The 21,342-nt window shown below is 37.0% G+C and overlaps 1 protein-coding gene across 3 annotated transcripts; it reads right to left on the bottom strand.

The window, feature by feature from the left end:
• Positions 1–803: 803 nt before the first annotated feature.
• Positions 804–21,092, bottom strand: LOC132160057 (NACHT, LRR and PYD domains-containing protein 3-like). 3 transcript variants are annotated; one of them, XM_059569745.1, is made up of 9 exons: positions 20,948–21,092; positions 13,069–13,237; positions 12,779–12,976; positions 7,055–8,857; positions 5,447–5,617; positions 4,856–5,029; positions 4,621–4,767; positions 1,755–1,801; positions 804–1,563 (listed from the first exon to the last, which is right to left on the bottom strand). In XM_059569745.1, the coding sequence occupies exons 2-9, from the start codon at positions 13,233–13,235 to the stop codon at positions 1,019–1,021; spliced, it is 3,252 nt and encodes a 1,083-aa protein (XP_059425728.1). In that variant the 5' UTR covers positions 13,236–13,237; positions 20,948–21,092; the 3' UTR covers positions 804–1,018. The 3 variants fall into 3 exon arrangements, with proteins under 3 accessions (XP_059425728.1, XP_059425729.1, XP_059425730.1); XM_059569746.1 differs by having other exon boundaries at positions 12,779–12,967; XM_059569747.1 differs by lacking the exons at positions 12,779–12,976; positions 13,069–13,237; positions 20,948–21,092 and adding an exon at positions 11,374–12,173.
• Positions 21,093–21,342: the final 250 nt, after the last annotated feature.

Here is a 21,342-nt window from a genome sequence, read left to right as displayed (position 1 = left end):
TCAAATGTTGTCTTGACCAATCAGATATTGTCTTGGCTCGGGGGTATCATAAGTCATATGTTATCAAGCACGTGGTCCGAATTATCCCACTCTTGCAGGGTATAATTTTGGAAATGATTCCTATAACAAGAATATGATACATTTGACAAATAACTGATGGGCAGGACTGTTTCAAGCTAACAGATTCGATTACATAGATACTAGACATGAATATGTATCCTTAAGCTATCCAATAGTTATTAAAAGACATACATAATAAGTGATTATAACATGATAGTCAAATGTGTGGGTTACACATAAATGAATATGGAGCTAAGCGATGGACCGATATTCATTTATAAGTCCTTTTGAGTTCATTAAAAGACATTTCTTGTGCCATTCTCTGACATAGGGATGTTCTGTGGAGACCAGAAGTTAAAAGGTCCCCTTAGGAATTTCAGTCTGGTTCTGCTAGATGGGGGGGAAGTCAATCCAAGGATCTTGTGTATAACTCTCGTGGGTTTACATGTGATGGCCGGCATTGCATCTTGGTTACTTGCCCCAAATTTGACAATCTCTTCTCCGAATTGAGATTGTCAATAATTGTTCTAGTGGTGTTAATGTTGAAAGCTGTTCTGTGAAAGAGTTGGTTGGTTGGTTATCTTGCTTGAGACCTGTGGCACTAGGAATCATTTAAAACATCCTGTTGCCTTTCTGAGGAATTCGGCTCGTGTTTCAAACACAGTCCTGATCGACTCTTTAAATTGTCTGGTTCGGGTCTGATACGCGACAAAAATAACCAGAATAAAAGGTAAAAATATATATTTTTAAAAATCACTAAAAAATAACAGAAACTAGTAACTACTAACTAGTGGTGTGATCTGTTACACCTCCTGTTTTTATAGTCACTGTCAACATGAACGTGCATGTGTATATATCTGTTCTAAAAATATATTTAACTTAAAGGACACTTGTTTGGACATTTGTAATTTTGTTTCATAAGACCTGATACATTTTGGGGCCACTGTATATCTTGTAATTATTCATTCTGGTGTTTAACATCACAGAGAGACACTGAATTAGTATACAGCACAAATCCAGCATATAGGGGTTCAGTGAATGTGGTGTTGAATGTGTGTAAGTGTCTGAGTGTGTTTGTGTCAGAGATGCTGTAGAAGGACAGAATCCCAGCCGGCTCGTCCAGATACACGCCAAATTTGTTAGAGGGAGGTGCTGGAGGAGTTATGTCAGTTTCCTCAACTATATGCCAGGTATACAGTTTCTCTGCAAAGCAGCACAGAATCCAGGATTTGTCATTGGTTCCAAACCTGACGTCATCACCTTTTCCTTTCCTGGGGATTCCTTTATATGACACGACCATATCACCCAACCCGCTCCATTCAGCCTCCCAGTAAGAGCGTTCAGAAAGACGCTCTTTACACAGAACCTGCGGAAGGCCATCAAATCTCTCTGGATGATCAGGATGTGACATGGGTTTTGAATTATATAACAACTTTTTGTTGCTCTCTGAAAGAGAGAGCTGATTGTGTACTGTGTTTGGATCCAGTGTGAGATCACAGAAATCTGCAACAATCCACAAGAAAAAAATAAGTAAAATAAGACCAAAAAACATCTTGAAGGATCAAATTGGTCATGAATTTACTTTCTGGTTCCACAAATATATTTTTGAACACATATACACTGTTAAAACATTTTATACTTATTGTAGTCTTGTTGAAAATTGTGTACCATTAAGAAAATATTTGTAGACCTACATTTGTGTAGTCCTGGTTTAATCATGTTCTCTCCCCCGTGATCCAGACTGTCAAAGCAAAAGAAAAGCATAATCTGCCATATTCTATTCATCTGAATAAAAGTCTTAAAATTACAATGCAAAAAAAATAAAAAAAATAAATAATCATTAAATAAATAATATTTTCCTGTCTATCTTTACTAGACAATAGTTTTTTTGTACTAAAAATAAGAAAATTGCTGAAACTTTCCAGAAGTTTTGGAAAATTCACAGGATCTTTTGGAAACTTTCCAGAAATGTTCTGGAATTTTTCAACCCTAATTAGGAGCCAAGCATAGAAAGCAACTATGGTATCCTGTATTATATTTTCTTCTTCCTCTTCTTCTGCTCGAGTCTATGGCAGCCCAAAGAACTGCTTGTGAGAAAGTTATGAAATTTGGCACACAGAGAGAGGACTTTCTGAACATTAACTACAGCAAATTTCGTTGCGCTGCATCCTGTAAATTGGGGACTGCTTCCAGCAGGACCCAAGTCTGAAGCATGTCTGAAAAAACTTCAATCCTATTGGTCCATGTAGCCTGTAACGTCTTGGTCTCCAACTTTTGTTGTCTTCGGAACCCGTCTGTTTGTTCAGCCTGTGTGACGTGTCATTATGGTGAGTCGAGCAGCACTTTAGGAAAAGTGTGTCTCTGTGTTTGAATTCTAACTCTTGAGGGCATATTCTGACTTTTGTGTTATCGTTTTTAGCTCAGAGCATGCGAGACCACGGGTGGAGCTATGTTCAGCTTAGCTGTGCCTCTATAATTTGCATAGCAGATTCTCGTTGAGCATGGATATATTTAGATGCTCTGTGGAGAGATGTTCTTTCATTGAAAAGTATGAATTTTATTTATTCACAGGCAATATGGTTGAAATAATATTTTAGTTGAAAACTTTAAGTTCCATTGTTTAAAAAAAATTATAAAATAAAACTTTTTTTTTTGGGCTAACTTTTCATAGACCTTCAGTTGTTATGCTTTAAAATTCAATCCCATTTGTGATTTTACAGTATTTTCACCTCCTAAATCACTAACCTTTAAAGTCACAATTCACATTTCTGGATCATCCCTTATTTTTTCCCTTATTTTCTTAAAGAATAAACACTTATTTTCTACAAGAATAAACATAATAACAAATTATTAATTCATAGAAATAATTTAAGCAATTAAAACCTTTCTTTGACTTGAATATCAATACTATTAAACTGACTTTAAAATCTCAAGGAGTTTATAAGTTAAAAAGGGTCAAATGTCACAATGCATGTTAAATAGCCTAAATGAACGTGTGTTAACAATATAATTAGATTTTTTTAAATGAACAATTCCTGTATTAAATGGGACAGTAACCTTCATATCAAACATTTTTAAATCATCCACAGCTGAGCAATGTGGGTGGCGGATCTGCTCCAGAGCACGCAAAGTGAAGAAAAGAAAGTAATTTTCAGATGCAACGAAAAAAAAAAATCTGGATAGCCTAGATTAGGCCCAGACTCTGCTCTTAAGTATATAATAATTAGAATCACTGTTAATCCACAGTAACAAATTTGAACCGGTTAATCGCTTATTTTTGTTTACTGCATGTTTTTTTAAACACGCTATGAAATAAATTACGTTTGTGAGAGGAAAAAATATATAAGTCATGTATAAGTTGCATTTTATTACATTCAGAAATAATAATGGCTGACTTAATAATGTTATAATGTCCCAACAGGATATTTTTAGTTCCCTTCACTTTACAACAAATCCCTTAAATTTAACAAATTTATCAGTACAAAACAAGAATTTAAAAATATATTTTTAATAGATAAATATAATTGTAGTATATAATAATATAGGCTTAGCTATAAACAAAAAAATAATAATAATAATTTAAAGCAATACATAAGGTAAGGTTGGGCTCTCTCAAATCCAAACATTTCCATATTCGTGATGTTGCCCAATTGAAGTTTAATTTTTATTAATAAGTTAAAATGGGCTTTGTAGTTGACTTCTCTTCCGAGTCTGTTGTGAGTGTGTTCACGATGCTGCTGCTGACGTACGACACTGCTGACATGTTTTCTGGTGCGCCCAATAACAAAGATAACACATCATCAGCGTCGTACATCAGCAGCATCACTGCAGTGTTGTAAACACACTCACAACAGACCCGGAAGAGAAGACAATGCTGAAACATTTTTGGACCAAAATGTATTTTCAATGCTTCAAAAAATTCTAACTGACCCTCTGATGTCACATGGACTACTTTGATGATGTTTTTCTTACCTTTCTGGACATGGACAGTATACCGTGTACACAGCTTCAATGGAGGGACTGAGAGCTCTCGGACTAAATCTAAAATATCTTAAACTGTGTTCCCAAGATAAATGGAGGTCTCACGGGTTTGGAACGACATGAGGGTGAGTTATTAATTACATAATTTTAATTTTCGGGTGAACTAACCCTTTAACTTCAAAAGCCAATGAAAGAGCTAACATCCTCTTTCTGGGCAACACTTACCTAACTTCTGAACAGTTTTGTCCATTTCTATCATTTTGGGCATCAACCATTTTTAATTTTGTCGTAAAATTTTGCAAAGGTTGCAGAAAATTATGCTTTATTTTTGTAGTTCTGTAGTATACTACTGCCTACTTTACCTTTAACAGAAAAACATTGGCTATGTAAATGTTTGATGGGATTGTTCTCTGCTGCTAGAGTCACATTCTCAGAAGATCTATGCTATTTGTATGGACATGTAAATATGTATTGTATTTGTCATTCAATATGTAAACAAACATTATCTCAGTCCCTTAATTTAGAGTTTGTCAATTAAATAAAATAAAACTACATTTAATTAAAAAGAGTCCATCATACCAAAGTTTTTCCAGTTTGCATTGTTCGAGTTTTGCATCTCCAGGGTAATTGTAGCTCAGATCCAGCTCTCTCAAACGGGAGGATGTTAAACTCAGAACTGAAGCCAGATGAGAGCAGCCCTCCTTTGTCACCATACAGCCAGATAATCTACAATGACAGACATTAAAGGAATAAATACATATTTAATTATGAATGAATAAATGAATGAATTAATTAATTAATAGTTAAAATTTACCTCAGCTTCTCCAGTTTACAGTTTGGACTCTTCAGTGCATCAGCGATCAGCTTCACTCCTGAATCTTTCAAGTCATTGTTACTCAGGTCCAGCTCCTTTAGACAGGAGTTTGATGATTGAAGAGCTGAAGCCAGACTTTCACAACACTGATCAGTGAAATTACAGATGGACAACCTAAACAGAAGATCAAATGATTACATAATTGACCCTTATGTAAGCACCATATTTATAATGCATTTGATGCTTTACAAAACATTGCACATTTTACATAGCTTTCAGTGAGCTGTGTGACTTTTAGTAAAATGTGCTCAAATTTTTTTTGGTTATTATACTGGAATTGTGACATTACAAAATGATTTTTTGTTTTGTTTTTTTATCTGATTTTGATGGTGTCAAATGATGCTGTAATATTTTTAGAAACTGTGTAGACTTGAAATACTTAAAAAAGTCTTATGTTCTTAGGTAAATAACAGTATCTTTGAACATAGACACTTTTGCACTCTTATCAAACATATCCACTTTCTATATACTACGGTAAAGAAAAACAGTAATAAGTAATACAATATATACAAAATAATTTGACAAACAAACCTCAGTATTTCTAGTTCACACTTTGGACTCTTCAGTGCATCAAAGAGCATCTTCCCTCCTGAATCTTTCAGGTCATTGTTACTCAGGTCGAGCTCTCTCAATGAGGAATTAAATTGTAACGCTGCAGTCACACTTTCACAACACTGATCAGTGAGTTTACAATCTGACAATCTAAAAAGATCAATAAATGGTTAATTAACACTTTGCAGAACATCCACTTAAATAGTAAGATTGCAAAATCCTTTGATCTCAACATTAATAACTGTTACTTTGTCCTAAACATTTCAAAGCACCATTTATCACAATCGTAGTTGATTTCTCTAGGGCCCTGTTTACACCTGGTATTAAAATGCATTTTGGTCAAACAGATCACAAGTAGAAAAGGGAGACACATCCTCATTCACAGTTTTAAAGGGGTCATTAGATGCTAAATTCTAGATGTTTTAAACCGCACAGGTTTAACGCATGCTGCGCTCAATGGCATGCATTCTAGAGAGACTTCGTCGCAATGGAAACAAAGACACCAAAACGCCATCAAGCTCAAATGAGCTTCTCTTTTAATTCTCAGTCTCAGATCAAGCCTAGTCTCAAATCAAGATCTCATTTGTAAGTCGCTCTGGAGAAATGCGTCTGCTAAATGATTAAATGTAAATGTAAATCAAGCCATTCACAGATTCTTGGCAGAGTGACGTCACACAGGCTTAGCCCTATCCCATGTCTAGTGACAGACACTGGCGTTTTAACACTGACCCACTCTGAGTGAGCTGTAAACAGTCCGCCAGTGTTTAGACGCTGGAGAAGTGTAGACAAGAATGCCTCCTAAGGTGTTTTGTTGTTAGATTTAATAATGAACATAGCAGTTGTCATTTACTCCTGACATCTGAGCCACTGAAGACGCAGTGGATTACTTTTGTTTTTGAAGCAAATGTGCCCCAAATCTACTTAAATGCATCTTTTTTATGAATCTTTGCAAATTGCCTTTCCTAATAATGTGCTAGCACATTGCATTACACCAAATACACAAAATAATGTTATGTTTAGCAACATCATATGACCCCTTTAACCAAAGTATGTGATATAATTTTCATTAAGGTCCTAAAGAATCATATTAACTTGTGGAAAATTGGCATCCAATGACCCCTTTAAAACGTCTCTTCTGTCCACTTTCAACCACTTCTGTTCTGATTTCTTTTGAAGGGAGGGTGTATGGGTCAGTGTATGCATCTTTAGGTCTAATGTTGTGAAATAAGCTCACACAATTTACAAGCCTTACACTGTGTTTGTTTGTTTCCTCTATTTTTAAAACACTTACTGCATGGATAAATTAAAAATCTTCAACACATATCAGTCAAAACATTGTGTGTAGACCTATTTATTTTATTCTTATCATGTCGTTTTATTCTGCTCGAAAGTGGACAATATCAAAACATTTTTGACCTCTATTTATCGTGTCATCCACTTTGAATTGACAAAAACATCTTAATACCAGGTGTAAACAGGGCCTAAAAAAGATAAAAAGGCACACAGGAGATAAACTGTGATTATGTTGAGATTAAAACTCAAGTTAAGACTTCCTTTCATAAAAAAAGGCCAATATCATATACTTACAGGGCTTTTCTGCAGTTTCTCACAGCTGGTATTAGTCTCCTTCTGCCTTCATCTGATGTGTTGAATTTCTTGAGGTTCAGTTTGTCCAGCACTTGATCTGACATCTGAAGCATGTAAGCTATTGCTGAGCAGTGAGGGAGAGAGAGTTTCGTCGATGGGAGTCTATCTGAATTCACAAAACTTTGAATCTTTCTGTAGAGAGTCTGATCCTTCAGTTCCAGCAGACAGAGGAAGAGATTGATAGATTTATCAGCTGACAGTTGTTTGTCACCAATAATTGTATCTTTAATATATGCTGCAATATCATAATAAGTCTCTCTGCTGTCCTCCGTGTGACTCAGTAGATCCTCTAAGAGTTTCTGATTGGACTCCAGTGCGATGCCCAGCAGGAAGCGGAGGAAAAGATCCAAGCGTCCAGTTTGCAATGATTTATCAACTGCTGCTTTAAGCAGCACGTTCAATGATAATTGCTCGGATATTAAAAATGTCTTCAGTACTTCCTTCTTGTTGTGTAGGTGGCAGTAAAACTCATAGAAAGCTGCCAGAAACTCCTGAAAGCTGAGATGAATGAAGCTGTAGACTTTCCTCTGATGAATCACAGATTCCTCTTTAAAGATCTCAGTGCAAATCCCAGAATACACTGATGCTTCAGTGACATCTATGCCGCTCTCAATCAGGTCCTCCTCATAGAACATCACATTGCCCTTCATCAGCTGATTGTAAGCCACTTCAGCAAGTTTCAAAATCACTTCTCTGTTGGACTTCAGGAGTTTCTCTGGATCTCTATCTTCATACTTCTGGTTCCTCATGTTGATCTGAATCAGCAGGAAGTGGATGTACATTTCAGTCAGAGTTTGAGGGATTTCTGCACTCAGATCTTCTTCTAAGATGTTTTGAAGCACAGTGGATGAGACCCAGCAGAAGACGGGGATGTGACACATGGTGTGGAGGCTTCTTGATCTTTTGATGTGTGAAATGATCGTGTTTGCTTGATGCTCATCACTGATTCTCTTCCTGAAATATTCCTCTTTCTGAGGGTCATCGAATCCCTGTATTTCTGTCACACGGTTGATGTATTCAGAGGGGATCTGATTGGCTGCTGCTGGTCTGGAGGTGATCCAGATGAGAGCAGAGGGGAGCAGATCTCCTCTGATGAGGTTTGACATCAGCACATCCACTGATGAAGACTCATTTATATCAGAAACTTTCTGAGCATCTGAAAACTTCAGTGTGACTCTGCTTTCATCCAGACCATCAAAGATGAACACAACTTTACACTCCTCATACATCTTTGAGTCCAGATCTTGAAGTTCAGGATGAAAGTCCAGCAGAAGTCTGTGAAGACTGTACTCATCATCTTTAATCAAGTTCAGCTCTCGAAACGGAAGCACAAACATGAAATCTACATCCTGATTGGATTTTCCTTCAGCCCAGTCCAGAACGAATTTCTGCACAGAGACAGTTTTTCCAATTCCAGCCATGCCTTTAGTAAGAACAGTCTTTATTATTTTGTTCTTTATTTTCTTTTTCTCTTCACGTCGTGGTTTAGATGAGGCTTTAAAGATGTCATTGCAGCAGATTTGAGTGTCTTGTGTTCTGGTTGTGTTCTCTATCTGTAAAACCTCATGTTGTTCATTCACCCCTTCTCTCTCTCCCTCAATGATGTAGAGCTGTGTGTAGATGATGTTCAGGAGGGTTTCATTCTCTTGTAGCTTGCTTCCCTCAAACAAGCGCTCATACTTGTTCTTCATGCTGGTTTTGTGAGTGGCTTTGACTGTTTTAATGGCAACTTCATTTCCCCCACTGCAGGCCCATCAAAAGAGAAACCAATTAGGGCCCGGTTCCCCAAAACGTTCTTATCGCTAAGTAGTTCTTAACCTATTCCTTAACCTCTCTCTTAACCTTATGGCACGGTTCCCGACACGTTCGTACGCTAAGTATATCTTCTGTAAGTCACACTTTCGTAAGGTTGGTCTGGACCATTTGTAGCTCTCTCTTAGCGTTATTTGAGCTCATGACGCTAGTGTACAGCAGTCTTTAGAAACCAGCGCAGCGTAGTACAAGTCAAACTATGGTACGTTGACAATTTTGTGGCTCAACAATGATTTTCTGTTATTATTTAAGACTCATAATAAATTATGTTCGCAATGGATACAGGCCTATTTATGAAGTTGAATTTATGTGGTTACAGAACTAATAAGGTGGTAATTAGCCTAGGCTTTTTCGTAATGTAATTAAAGCGAATTGACAATCAATCTTTTGATAATTAAAATCTGGCAAACAATATGGCTCTAAATGGCTAAGATCTTTAAATGGGTAAGCATGGTGGTGTCCAGTAAGCGACCAACTATAGCAGCGATCCAACATGTTCTTGTATTGAATCAAAGACGGAGCCGGACGCGGAGCCGGACGCGGAGCCGTTTAGTCCATGTCAATTTTTTTATTCGGCAAAACTTAAGCCCTTTTGACATTTTGCCTGACGTGGCTATATTAAAAAAAATCCCCTCCCAAGACAACTCATTATGGAGCAGCTGGACCTTCCCAGACCTGCGCTGGCCAGACTTATGCGGCCGAATTCTGCTTTAAGCCCTGAAGCCCAGCGCTACTTTTTTTTTTTTTTTGCTACAGAGAGATTCATCGAGGTCGTGGGAGAGGGCTACGGCCTAATCAAGACCTCTGTGTGGAAGTGCGTCCACACTGTCACCAACACCCTTCTGCGCCATGCCGGGGATTGCATCCTGGTGGATGGCACTCATCCCTATCGCCAATCCATCAGTGAATGATCAGGCGTAGGCTACTTATCGCGAAAGGAAGACGCGGCCATAAATGTGCAGGTTATAGTGGACCATAAGGGTGTGATATCTGACCTGGTGGCAAGGTCCAGCAACACTTCAAGTTCCTCTGACGAGAGGCTTGATGCCCTTTTTTACGTTGCTTCCCCATCATATTTTGTATCTAACTCTCTCTCTCTCTCTCTCTCTCTCTGTTCATTGTAGATAGGTTGCTTTTTATTAAAAACATAAACCAATTGCAATCAATACCGCATTAAACAGAAGTAACTGCAGCTGCTTGCCAATCAATTCTGATTGTAAAGTACCTTAGCATTAATATATAAGTGTATTATATAATTTTTATAAGTCGTTAAACCCATGTCAAGAAGCGGCACAAGTGGCACAACGGGATGGATGATTAGCGAGCGATACCCGGTTTGTCTTACCGTCACAACATATCGTGCGAACATTACTGACCCTTTGATAATTTAATTTATAGTCTATATTTTACTGATAACTTAAACTGTTAAAATAAATGTTACTGTAATAATTTGAGGAATGTTTCATTTGCATAGAACTTGTTGTCTTTCTTAACGCTGTAATGCACATTCGCGTGAAGTGGAAAATAGATTCATGAGCAATCGATGCCAACTAATTCAGCGTGCTAAGAAGCTTCCTAAAGGACACTTCGGGGAACACACTTAGAAACATCAACAACTTTGATAAGATATATCTTTCGATGTCTTCTTAGTGCGCTAAGAGTGAACGCTATCGGGGAACCGGGCCTAGATCATTTTGTCTACATTTCACATCACACAGGACAGAGCTCTTTTAGGTTTATATCATGCTGGCATGCTACACAAATATACTGCAATTTTTTTCTCTAATAATCATGTATTATTTGTCCAATACAAATCTCACATGACTCCAGCAGTCACTGCTTGATCCACTGAATTTGTAGTTTTTCTAGACATGTAACTGTCTATCTTACAAATATTAATTCAATTCACTCATACAGTCACATTTTATATCTTGAATTTTGTGGCCATTTTTATTCATTTTGGTGGCATTTGCAACCTTATGTGAAGCTGTTTTACACCAGCTTGTTTGTTGTTATGCTTGTTGGAGGATTAATGCTGAAGATAGGCTAGCAGTTTTCTTAATGATTTAATTTCATAGCAGTGACAAACACATTACTATCTGGTTGTCACCAATGAGGGAAAATGAGGATGCTGTTTGATTTGTGTCTGTTAAATGTGTCAGCTTTCAGTGTCACTCGTTGTGAAGGCTGTGTCACCTGGAGGTAACATTTGTAAAAAGGGCACATATCTAGTCAAAGGCCAAACTGAAAGGTGCTTCAGTAACACTTGGGATCTATATGTGCATGTTCATGGCTTTAGATGAAATCTTTTATTATAATAAATATTCATATACCTAATATTGCATGTTTGTGACAGATATCCACTCAGTTGTGTTTTGAAATAGAAAAAAATAACCTCCTCTTATTCTCCTAAAGGTAAAGAGAAACTACTGAAATAATAATCTCACGTGTTTTCATCATTCACAGCTCCAGTTCTGAAATTAGAGAGTGGATCCACTGAATATGTTGTCTTCTCGATCCTATCACAGTGACACTCTTTAGCAGGAGAATTATGCTCCATATCCATTTCAGATGCTTTTCTGAAAACATAAGACACCGTACAAAAAAACACTGCATGTGCAAATAAAGTCAACTTTACATAGGCATACAAATATGACTGCAAAATGTTAAACAGCTACGGTTCTAACTAGAGATGGCACGGTTCTCTGAAAAAAAACCTGAACCGTTCGGTTCTCCACACACAGTTTGGCACGCGCTGGGCCCGCGTTCAACTTAAATCTGACAAAGCACCTGTAATATGATTTGCTGTAAATAGGACGTAAAACAAACAGGGTTCAGCTAATATATGTTTCTGTTGATGGATGTGCATTCTGGATTCCCAGACATTACAATAACAGCGATGGAAAAAAAAAAAACCTGGACAAACTATGCTCTCTTGTTCAATGTGAATGCCTTATGCTGGAATATGAGCAGTCATTTATTCCGTCATCACCCGGGGGCTGATAGCACGCGCGCACAGATGAGACCTGAACAGCACACGTTAATATGTGTTTAAACTAAACTCATTTAAGCTTTGCTGGTTTAAACACTTAAGAGCCAGAGGATGTGAGCTTGCGCGTGCAGTGAGAAGATTTGTGGATGCGCTCATCCAAAGCGTCCAAACCCGCACCTCAGATCGCGAGCAAATATAAGATCTCTCTGAAGTATTGTGTTTAAATGGACAAATTCAGACAAAAAATGTCAAAAGGTAAGTATCAGCAGACACAGCCGGCTGAACGTAGGCCTGCTGGATCAGTGCATTCTCTTAAAGTGACAGTCTTTATATTCATCGAATAGCAACAAAGAAATCACTCACTGCTCTTGATTAAAAAGCTTTGGTAACTCTAATAAAGAATACTCTTTAATTTATACAATCCAATAGTCAATGCTGTTTTACATTTGATTACTTTATTCAATTTCTGTACCTAAAACTGTAACTTTTTATTTTTTTGTACCTTTACTCTTGTATTTATTTGTGCTGTTGCTTGTAGTTGGATAGAATCTTCTTATTTTTTAATTTTTACCTGTCATACCGAACTGTACTGAAAAACGTGACTCTAAAACCGTGAAACAAATCGAACTGTGAAAAGGTTGAACCGTGCCACCCCTAGTTCTAACAGAAGACTTAATGTAAGTGTTTTTTTGTTGTTGTTGTTGTTGTTCTTTTAGAAACACTTGGAATAAAAACAGAAAAAACATTGTCATCCTATTTTTCTCCTAGAGATCCAGAGATCAGAAAAAGCAATTGTACTGTTTCTTATGTCTATCTGATGTCTCAGGTTCTTGTCTCCAATACTGGAAAAAATATCTTACATGGCTCCAGGATTCACAGCTCCAGTTCTGAAGGTATTGGGTGGATTCATTGAATTTGTAGTCTTTATAGACACACCGCTGGGACACGGTGCACCTCCCTCCTCTCTGATCTCATAGCGACGCTTTCTAGCAGAAGACTCCTCTTTTATATCCTTGACTTCAGACAAAAATGGATTCCTCTTTTTTCTCCTAGAGATCCTGAGATCAGACAAAGCAATCGTATTGTTTCTTATGTCTATCTGATGTCTCAGGTTCTTGCCTCCAATACTGAAAAAAAATATCTTACTTACATGGCTCCAGGATTCACAGCTCCAGTTTTGAAGGTATTGGGTGGATTCATTGAATTTGTAGTCTTTATAGACAAACCGCTGGGACACGGTGCACCTCCCTCCTCTCTGATCTCATAGCGAAGCTCTTCAGCAGAAGAATCCTCCTCCATATCCATGATATCAGACATGTCTTTAGAAACATAAATGAGACAGAATCAGGAACATTGGCTTCCTCCAATTAAAGGTTTCAATAAACTCACAATAATATCTGACGGAGATCATGATATAATCTAACAAAGGTTAATGTAAAATGTTAACATTTTCTGTTATTTAACGGATTTGGAAGTTATTATCCATATTTTTATTACATCTCGGCTCAACTACTGTAATTCAGTGTATTGTGATGTTCATTATGCCTCATTATCACAAAATTAGGATGATATAGCAGTGAAGAAAAACATGAAACAAATGATTTAAATGTTGTTACTAAATTTTTAAGTTTAGATATTTGATAGACAATGCATGAAACTGAAAAATGTGAATAACTAGTTAATTAAATGGTCACGCTTTATTTTAAAGTGGTCATATGATGGGACTTCAAAGATGCAAAGACTAACGTCTCAAATCCAAAGAGATATTCTTAATAAAAGTTAAGAGTCAACCACACCCTCCTAAAATAAAATCACTACCTACATATCTACCTACATGTCTGAGAAGCACCCGGCTGCTGCCTGCAGATCGAGGCGGGGCTGCACCTGGGGCGGGGTTGCACGTGCAGCCCCGCCCCACACCTACTCTGATTGGTTAAATCGTCTTTCATAGACTTACATGATAGGAAATGTGTGCGTAGTTGGTGTCGGATGGAGAATGCTGTTTAAAAAGCTAAAAACACTGTACAGTTTTACAAAGCCTTCATAATGCACAAAAGAAGAAAAAAAACATTATGTAACTCGCCATGTCCTTTAAATGATTGTTTTGTTAAATTAAGCTGATCTTTAGGCTAACATACGAATATAGTAAAATAATTGGGTTGATTATCCACAGTAAGACGATCAGGTCTTCAGATAGAAGAATGAATTATGAATTAAATAATTGTAGAAAATATGATTATTTCATATCATCAGAGTATGAGAAAGGAAAATAAAAGGGGTGTATCATTACTGTTTTAATTTATATAGCATGACAAGACAATTATTGTTACATATAATTATCCGTCATGCAGTTGATAAATGACACTGCAATAGTCTAATGTGTCTGCCAATTCAATTTTTATGAAACATTTAATTTTCTTTACTACATTGCAAAACATAGACTTTTTCTCCCCTTTATTTCAGGAAAATATGCTGCTCCTCGTTATTTGAAAGTGAAGAAATCGATAAACTTTTATTTCTATCGGCCAGTGATGATTCTGAAAGGACATACCTGTAAACTGTTGCTATAGTAACGAACACAATTTCATGATAATTGTGCTCTTATTTTGGTGCAGTCTCACAGCCACTGTCAAATATTGAGATAAACTTTATAAAGTATCATCTATTTATATTAAATTGGTATCTTCTCCGATATCCATTTTGTGACCATTGAGCCGATTCTTTTCAATCAGCAGGAATGATTCGGGACATTCTACGTTTAATGTGGCTTAATGCATTAAAACAGTGTTTTTAAAAGACCAAACTCAGTAAACAAATTAATAATAAAGCATTCTATTCACTGACAGGCAGATGAGCCCAGAATAAGAAAGCAATGTGTTTAATTACGTGTTAAGCATTTTCCTCCCATAGAAAACCATTAGACTAAAAGGAAAACGCGTAACGTGGCGTAATGCATTAAAACGTGTTTTAAAATGACCAAACTCAGTAAACATTTTTAATAACACGTTTTATTTACAGACAGCAGGTTATGGGTGGAAATTAAACGCTTTGTGTTCGTATTCTGTGCTCATATCTGCTTGTCTGTGAATATAATGCTTTATTAATCATTTGTTTACTGAGTTTGGTCTTTTTAAAACACTGTTTTAATGCATAAAGCCACGTACTTTCACGTTAAGCATGCTTTTAGAATGTCCCAATTATTCATTCGTGAATTAATCTGGGCCCGGTTCCCCGATAACGTTCACTCTTAGCGCGCTAAGAAGACATCGAAAGATATATCTTATCAAAGTTGTTGATGTTTCTAAGTGTGTTCCCCGAAGTGTCCTTTAGGAAGCTTCTTAGCATGCTGCCTCTTACGTCCGACGTTACAAGAGCGCTGTCCAAAGTCAGGGTGCTGAATTAGTTGGCATCGATTGCTCATGAATCGATTTTCCACTTTACGCGAATGTGCATTACAGCGTTAAGAAAGACAACACGTTCTATGCAAATGAAACATTCCTCAAATTATTACAGTAACATTTATTTTAACGTAGTTTAAGTTATCAGTAAAATATAGACTATAAATTAAACTAGAATTAAAAGTTAGTGAACTAACTTTGATGTTGGCTTGGCCATCTTGGCCATGGGGCAAAAGAGCCACAGTACTTGTGTGCCCAACATTCTTGAGTTGCCCCGCTGCAAAAAATAATAATAATAATACCATAAAAAAATACACCTGCAACAGTCGTTTTCCATGGTCCCTTGCTGTTTTCCTTTTTAATAAAAATCCTAGGCTATGATAACAGCTAGGACAGGTTTGTCTAGCTGAATGCGAAATAAGTCATGCAAAAACTATAATCTCCTAAATACCATTCAATTTGATCTTATTTTAATAGTACTGACAACATATTTAAGTTATCACACAGTACTGAAAAATTAAAGAAGGAACACTATATATAGTATACTTCGGCGAGTCAAGAGCTAAACAAAAAGTCCTGTTTCATTACAAAATACTGTACCTTTTATAAACTTTATACTATCACCACAAAATTTTAATTTAAATTTATTAAAAAATAAATATTTCATAAAACTGAAACTTAAATATATTATTTCTATAGGCTATACAAAAAAGAAAAGAAAAAAGACTAAATAATAAGGCTAAATAAGCTGATCTATAGCATGTTAAATGGTGGTTGCCTGTCTATGAATGGTACACCCCTCTAAGCTCACAGAAGGAGTTTGACCCAAGTCCTCAGCAGCCAATGACATCGACCAGTTCAAACTGATTTTTAATGCGTACTTCACGTGTATTTCACGTGTATTTAACGTGTATTTAACATGTGAAATACACAATACATTTAACTCGTTAAATACGTGTTGTCTACACGTGAAATACACGTATTTAACGTGTTGTTGACGCGTTAAAATTCACGTGTATTTGACCCTCTTGGCCTTCCATACACATTAGATATAATGAAGGGAGACGTGAAAAAAGGACATCGCGTTGTTTTGATATGGATTACTTTATCACAGAATATTTGTTTGGCAGCACTTGTTTAGTTTAAAAGTAGACATGTCAAGCTTTCTATAGATATCTCTCTCATGTATTTTCGTTGAGTATTCATGGAGTTACAGTTCATTTTAATGACGTGTTTGTAAATGAAGATCAGCGCAGACAAAGGCTGCAGACAGCACACCTTGTTTGTTATCTTTATTTTATAAGTGCACAAAGTTTTGTTGTTATTATGTTTGTATCCAAAAAAAGTAGACCCCTTACAGATTCGATTGATGTATTGCTCTTATCTGTACGATTAAAACTGAAGGTGTAATTTAAGTAATTTCGGGTATATCAGGAGAAAATGACTCAAAACGCGTATCCGCGTTAATCGACTCCAGAGGGTTTTAAAAGGCTGTCGTGACTTTTTTTTCCTTCCAGTATTCATAAGCTGTATCACGCTGTCAAATTATATTTCATTTGGCACACATAAACAGCTCAAAAACACCTGAAACCTGCTCTTGTTGTGTTCTAATGGGTGGATTAGTGCATTCGCTGTGATATTATTTTTGGAAGCTCTTAAAAAATATAAAAATGCTTTTATTCTTATCTCGTAGTGATAACTGGGCTGGCTGATGAAGCGCTCATTTCTCTCTCATCTTTCTCTCTGTTCTTTGGCCAGAGACATAATTTATTAGAGATCTGGCCCGGTAATAATAACATATGTTGGTTTAGCTTGTCAGTGTGAATGAAATGTGTATTTATTTGTCCGATCTTGCCCTGAAACGCGACTGTCATGTGACTTTTTTTCCCTTCACGATGTCAAATATTGCATTTTGCACACATACACGGCTCAAAAAACCCTGGATTTTGCTCTTGTTGTGTTCTAATGGGTGGATTGTGTGCATTCAGAGTAATATTGTTTTTTAAGAAGCTCTTAAAATATATATATAAATGACTTTACCATGTTGTGCAGCGCCGATCAATCTATGTGACTTTCAGTCTGACAGAGAAAATCTCACAAGCACATATAAACATTCATTTCCATGTGTATAATATATTCTTCTAATTGTTTTGTGCTGTTTCGCTGGAGTGTTTTAATGTGAAAGGCTGTAAATTCTCTATGTGGACTTCAAGTGTTCAGAGAATACATCGCAAGCTCGCGGCCAGTTGGGTGCCGCGAATATATCATGTTATTACTTTAAACAGTTCAGAAACATCTGAGTTTAGCTCTTGGTGTGTTATAACGGATAGATTGCCTGCAATCGCCGTTATATTGTATTTTAAAAGGTCTTAAATAAGAATAAATTCGCTCGTTGTGAGCTCCGTGGAGACAATGCCTCCAGCAGCTGACCAGCAGTGATTCTTCTCTCGTCTTTCTGACTGCTCTCTGCCCAGAAATAAATTATTAATGAGCCCTAACCCCTGTACTAATCTGATATGTTGGTTTAGCTTGTCAGTTTGAAGGAAATTGTATTATTTACTTGTATTTTTAACCGGTTTAAAGGTGAAACGAAATCCGACTCCTCCCCTGAATCTCTCTCGGCTATTGCAACTGTAGGGGCGCAATTTTTCTCAGACAATGTAAGTCTATGGGTAATGTATTAAACATTTAAAAATTAATTAAAATTTTTTTTAAGTCTGATCACTCTGAAAAGATATAGCACACACCACCGCTCTATACCGCAGGTGTCTGCCGAGTTTGGGGCTTGTGGCTTTAAAGCCCTAGGAGGAGATAGGTTTGGAATTTTTAGTCTCAGAAAAATAAGAAGAAGAAGAAGAAGAAGAAAAAGAAGGAGAAGTTTAAATAGCATAACAGTATGTTGGCTTTGCCAAGCCAACATAATTATCAAATGGTCATTAATATGTTCACACGATATGTTGTGACGGTTAGATGAACCGGGTATCCCTCGCTAATCATCCACCCTCCTTATCCCGTTGTGCCGCTTCTTGACATGGGTTTAACGACTTATAAAAATTATATAATACACTTATATATTAATGCTAAGGTACTTTACAATCAGAATTGATTGGCAAGCAGCTGCAGTTACTTCTGTTTAATGCGGTATTGATTGCAATTGGTTTATGTTTTTAATAAAAAGCAACCTATCTACAATGAACAGAGAGAGAGAGAGAGAGAGTTAGATACAGAATATGCTGGGGAAGCAACGTAAAAAAGGGCACCAAGCCTCTCGTCAGAGGAACTTGAAGTGTTGCTGGACCTTGCCACCAGGTCAGATATCACACCCTTATGGTCCACTATAACCTGCACATTTATGGCCGCGTCTTCCTTTCGCGATAATTAGCCTACGCCTGATCATTCACTGATGGATTGGCGATAGGGATGAGTGCCATCCACCAGGATGCAATCCCCGGCATGGCGCAGAAGGGTGTTGGAGACAGTGTGGACGCACTTCCACACAGAGGTCTTGATTAGGCCGTAGCCCTCTCCCACGACCTCGATGAATCTCTCTGTAGCAAAAAAAAAAAAAAAGTAGCGCTGGGCTTCAGGGCTTAAAGCAGAATTCGGCCGCATAAGTCTGGCCAGCGCAGGTCTGGGAAGGTCCAGCTGCTCCACAATGAGTTGTCTTGGGAGGGGATTTTTTTTAATATAGCCACGTCAGGCAAAATGTCAAAAGGGCTTAAGTTTTGCCGAATAAAAAAAATTGACATGGACTGAACGGCTCCGCGTCCGGCTCCGTCTTTGATTCAATACAAGAACACGTTGGATCGCTGCTATAGTTGGTCGCTTACTGGACACCACCATGCTTACCCATATAGATCTTAGCCATTTAGAGCCATATTGTTTGCCAGATTTTAATTATCAAAAGATTGATTGCCAATTCGCTTTAATTACATTACGAAAAAGCCTAGGCTAATTACCACCTTATTAGTTCTGTAACCACATAAATTCAACTTCATAAATAGGCCTGTATCCATTGCGAACATAATTTATTATGAGTCTTAAAAAATAACAGAAAATCATTGTTGAGCCACAAAATTGTCAACTTACCATAGTTTGACTTGTACTTCGCTGCGCTGGTTTCTAAAGACTGCTGTACAGTAGCGTCATGAGCTCAAATAACGCTAAGAGAGAGCTACGAATGGTCCAGACCAACCTTACGAAAGTGACTTACAGAAGATATACTTAGCGTACGAACGTGTCGGGAATCGTGCCATAAGGTTAAGAGAGAGGTTAAGGAATAGGTTTAGAACTACTTAGCGATAAGAACGTTTTGAGGAACCGGGCCCTGGTCAAGAAGAGTAAACTTGCAGCAGCTAACAACTCTTGATTCAATAAATTAGACATAGTGAAATCAAGTTAACAATAAAAAAAACTGCATTATAGTAAAGGCTTTGTAAAACTGTACAGCCTTTTTAGCTTTTTAAACAGCATTCTCCATCCGACACCAACTACACACACATTTCCTATCATGTATGTCTTTGAAAGACGATTTAACCAATCAGAGTAGGTGTGGGGCTGCACGTGCAACCCCACTCAAGGTGAAGCCCCGCCTCGATCTGCAGGCTGCAGCCGGGTGAACTTGGCCGTAATGTGCTGTACCTCCACTGGTCGCCAGAGGCTGCAGCTGAACTTCTGGCGGAATAAAACGCACTTTGTTCATAAAAAAATAAAATACTAATAATAATAATTTTGTTTTGGTTTCGTTGTATATTTATTTGATGTATTTAAAGAAATATTGAGGAAAACAAACTAAAAATGTGTCTCAGATTTGTTTTTTATGTTCATAAATATGACGGAATATGTATAAACGAACGGTTTATTCGATTGAAAACAAAAACGAATAAAGGAATTAACCGAAGGTACACGGACCATGTTTCTATTTTACAGCAGCTGTATATTATATAACCAGATGTGATTCAACATCACTGAAACGCTGGAGTTTGATCATTTCACGTGCTAACTGACTGACCCTGCGTCCCAGTGTACACTATCCACCTATCTGCCCTAGTATTGAAAATGACTAATATCACATTGAATTTAGGATGAACAGTGTGCACATTGGGACGCACGTTTTCACATTTCCGTGTTTCTCAGAAGCGGAAGTCGCCATAGTTGTGTTAACTTGAGGAGTGCCACAAATATATTTTTTACATTCACATTTGTTTAAACAGTAACAGAAAAACTCAACGATTGTATTTTCACAACTAGAAAAAAAATGAGAGACTGATAAGCACAATCATAGTGCATTATGAAACACCCTTGCATTAGCACTACCGTTATTTGTTTCGTGTGTGTAATTTGATGCAAAGTTAATATAATACAAAGAAAAGTGTTATAAATGTATATATATATATATATATATATATATATATATATATATATATATATATATATATATATATATATATATATATATATATATATATATATATATATATGAAAAATAGGATTTGAGGATTTACGACGCAAACCTGTAAGTGCGTCATCAGTCTTGTAAATGTAAAATGTGCTCTTTGCTAGTTTTCAGTTTACTGTTACCGCGAAAATGAAAGCGTTATTATAAGTTATTTACACTGTTGTTATAGTTACCTGATATTTTGTTGAAAGTAGTACTTCAAACTGTGTCCTGATCTTTTAAACTCCGCGTAGAAGAAATTATTCAACGACCAACATAGAGAAACGAAACCGAAAGAAAGAAGTTCGAGCAGACAGGGGCGTGTCCAAGTGGTGGCCAGGGGTGGCACCCCAGACTGGCCAACCCCAAATAAACATTATAAAACACAGGCCTTTGTGCCGAAGCGGTTGCCGCCAATTCAGAAGTCAGCTTATTTTCAGAAAGAATGGAATTTTTCAGTGTCGACTACACCATAGGGACTAACTCAAAGCACACAGCTTCTTCATCAACAAAGAAATGGTCTGAGACTTGAGTTCCCCATAAAATTAATTTTATTAATTCAATAAAACTTCAAAATTCCATAAAACAC

Source organism: Carassius carassius, chromosome 16 (assembly GCF_963082965.1).
Source record: "Carassius carassius chromosome 16, fCarCar2.1, whole genome shotgun sequence".
NCBI lineage: Eukaryota > Metazoa > Chordata > Actinopteri > Cypriniformes > Cyprinidae > Carassius > Carassius carassius.
This window is presented reverse-complemented; position numbering and strand designations above follow the sequence as displayed.

Coding starts and splice junctions, on each gene's coding strand:
- LOC132160057 (XM_059569745.1), bottom strand. CDS start 13,235: ATGTCTGATATCATGGATATGGAGGAGGATTCTTCTGCTGAAGAGCTT. Junction 5,030..5,446: donor TGTGAACTAGAAATACTGAG/GTTTGTTTGTCA, acceptor TCTTCTGTTTAG/GTTGTCCATCTGTAATTTCA. Junction 1,802..4,620: donor TGCAAACTGGAAAAACTTTG/GTATGATGGACT, acceptor TTGCTTTGACAG/TCTGGATCACGGGGGAGAGA.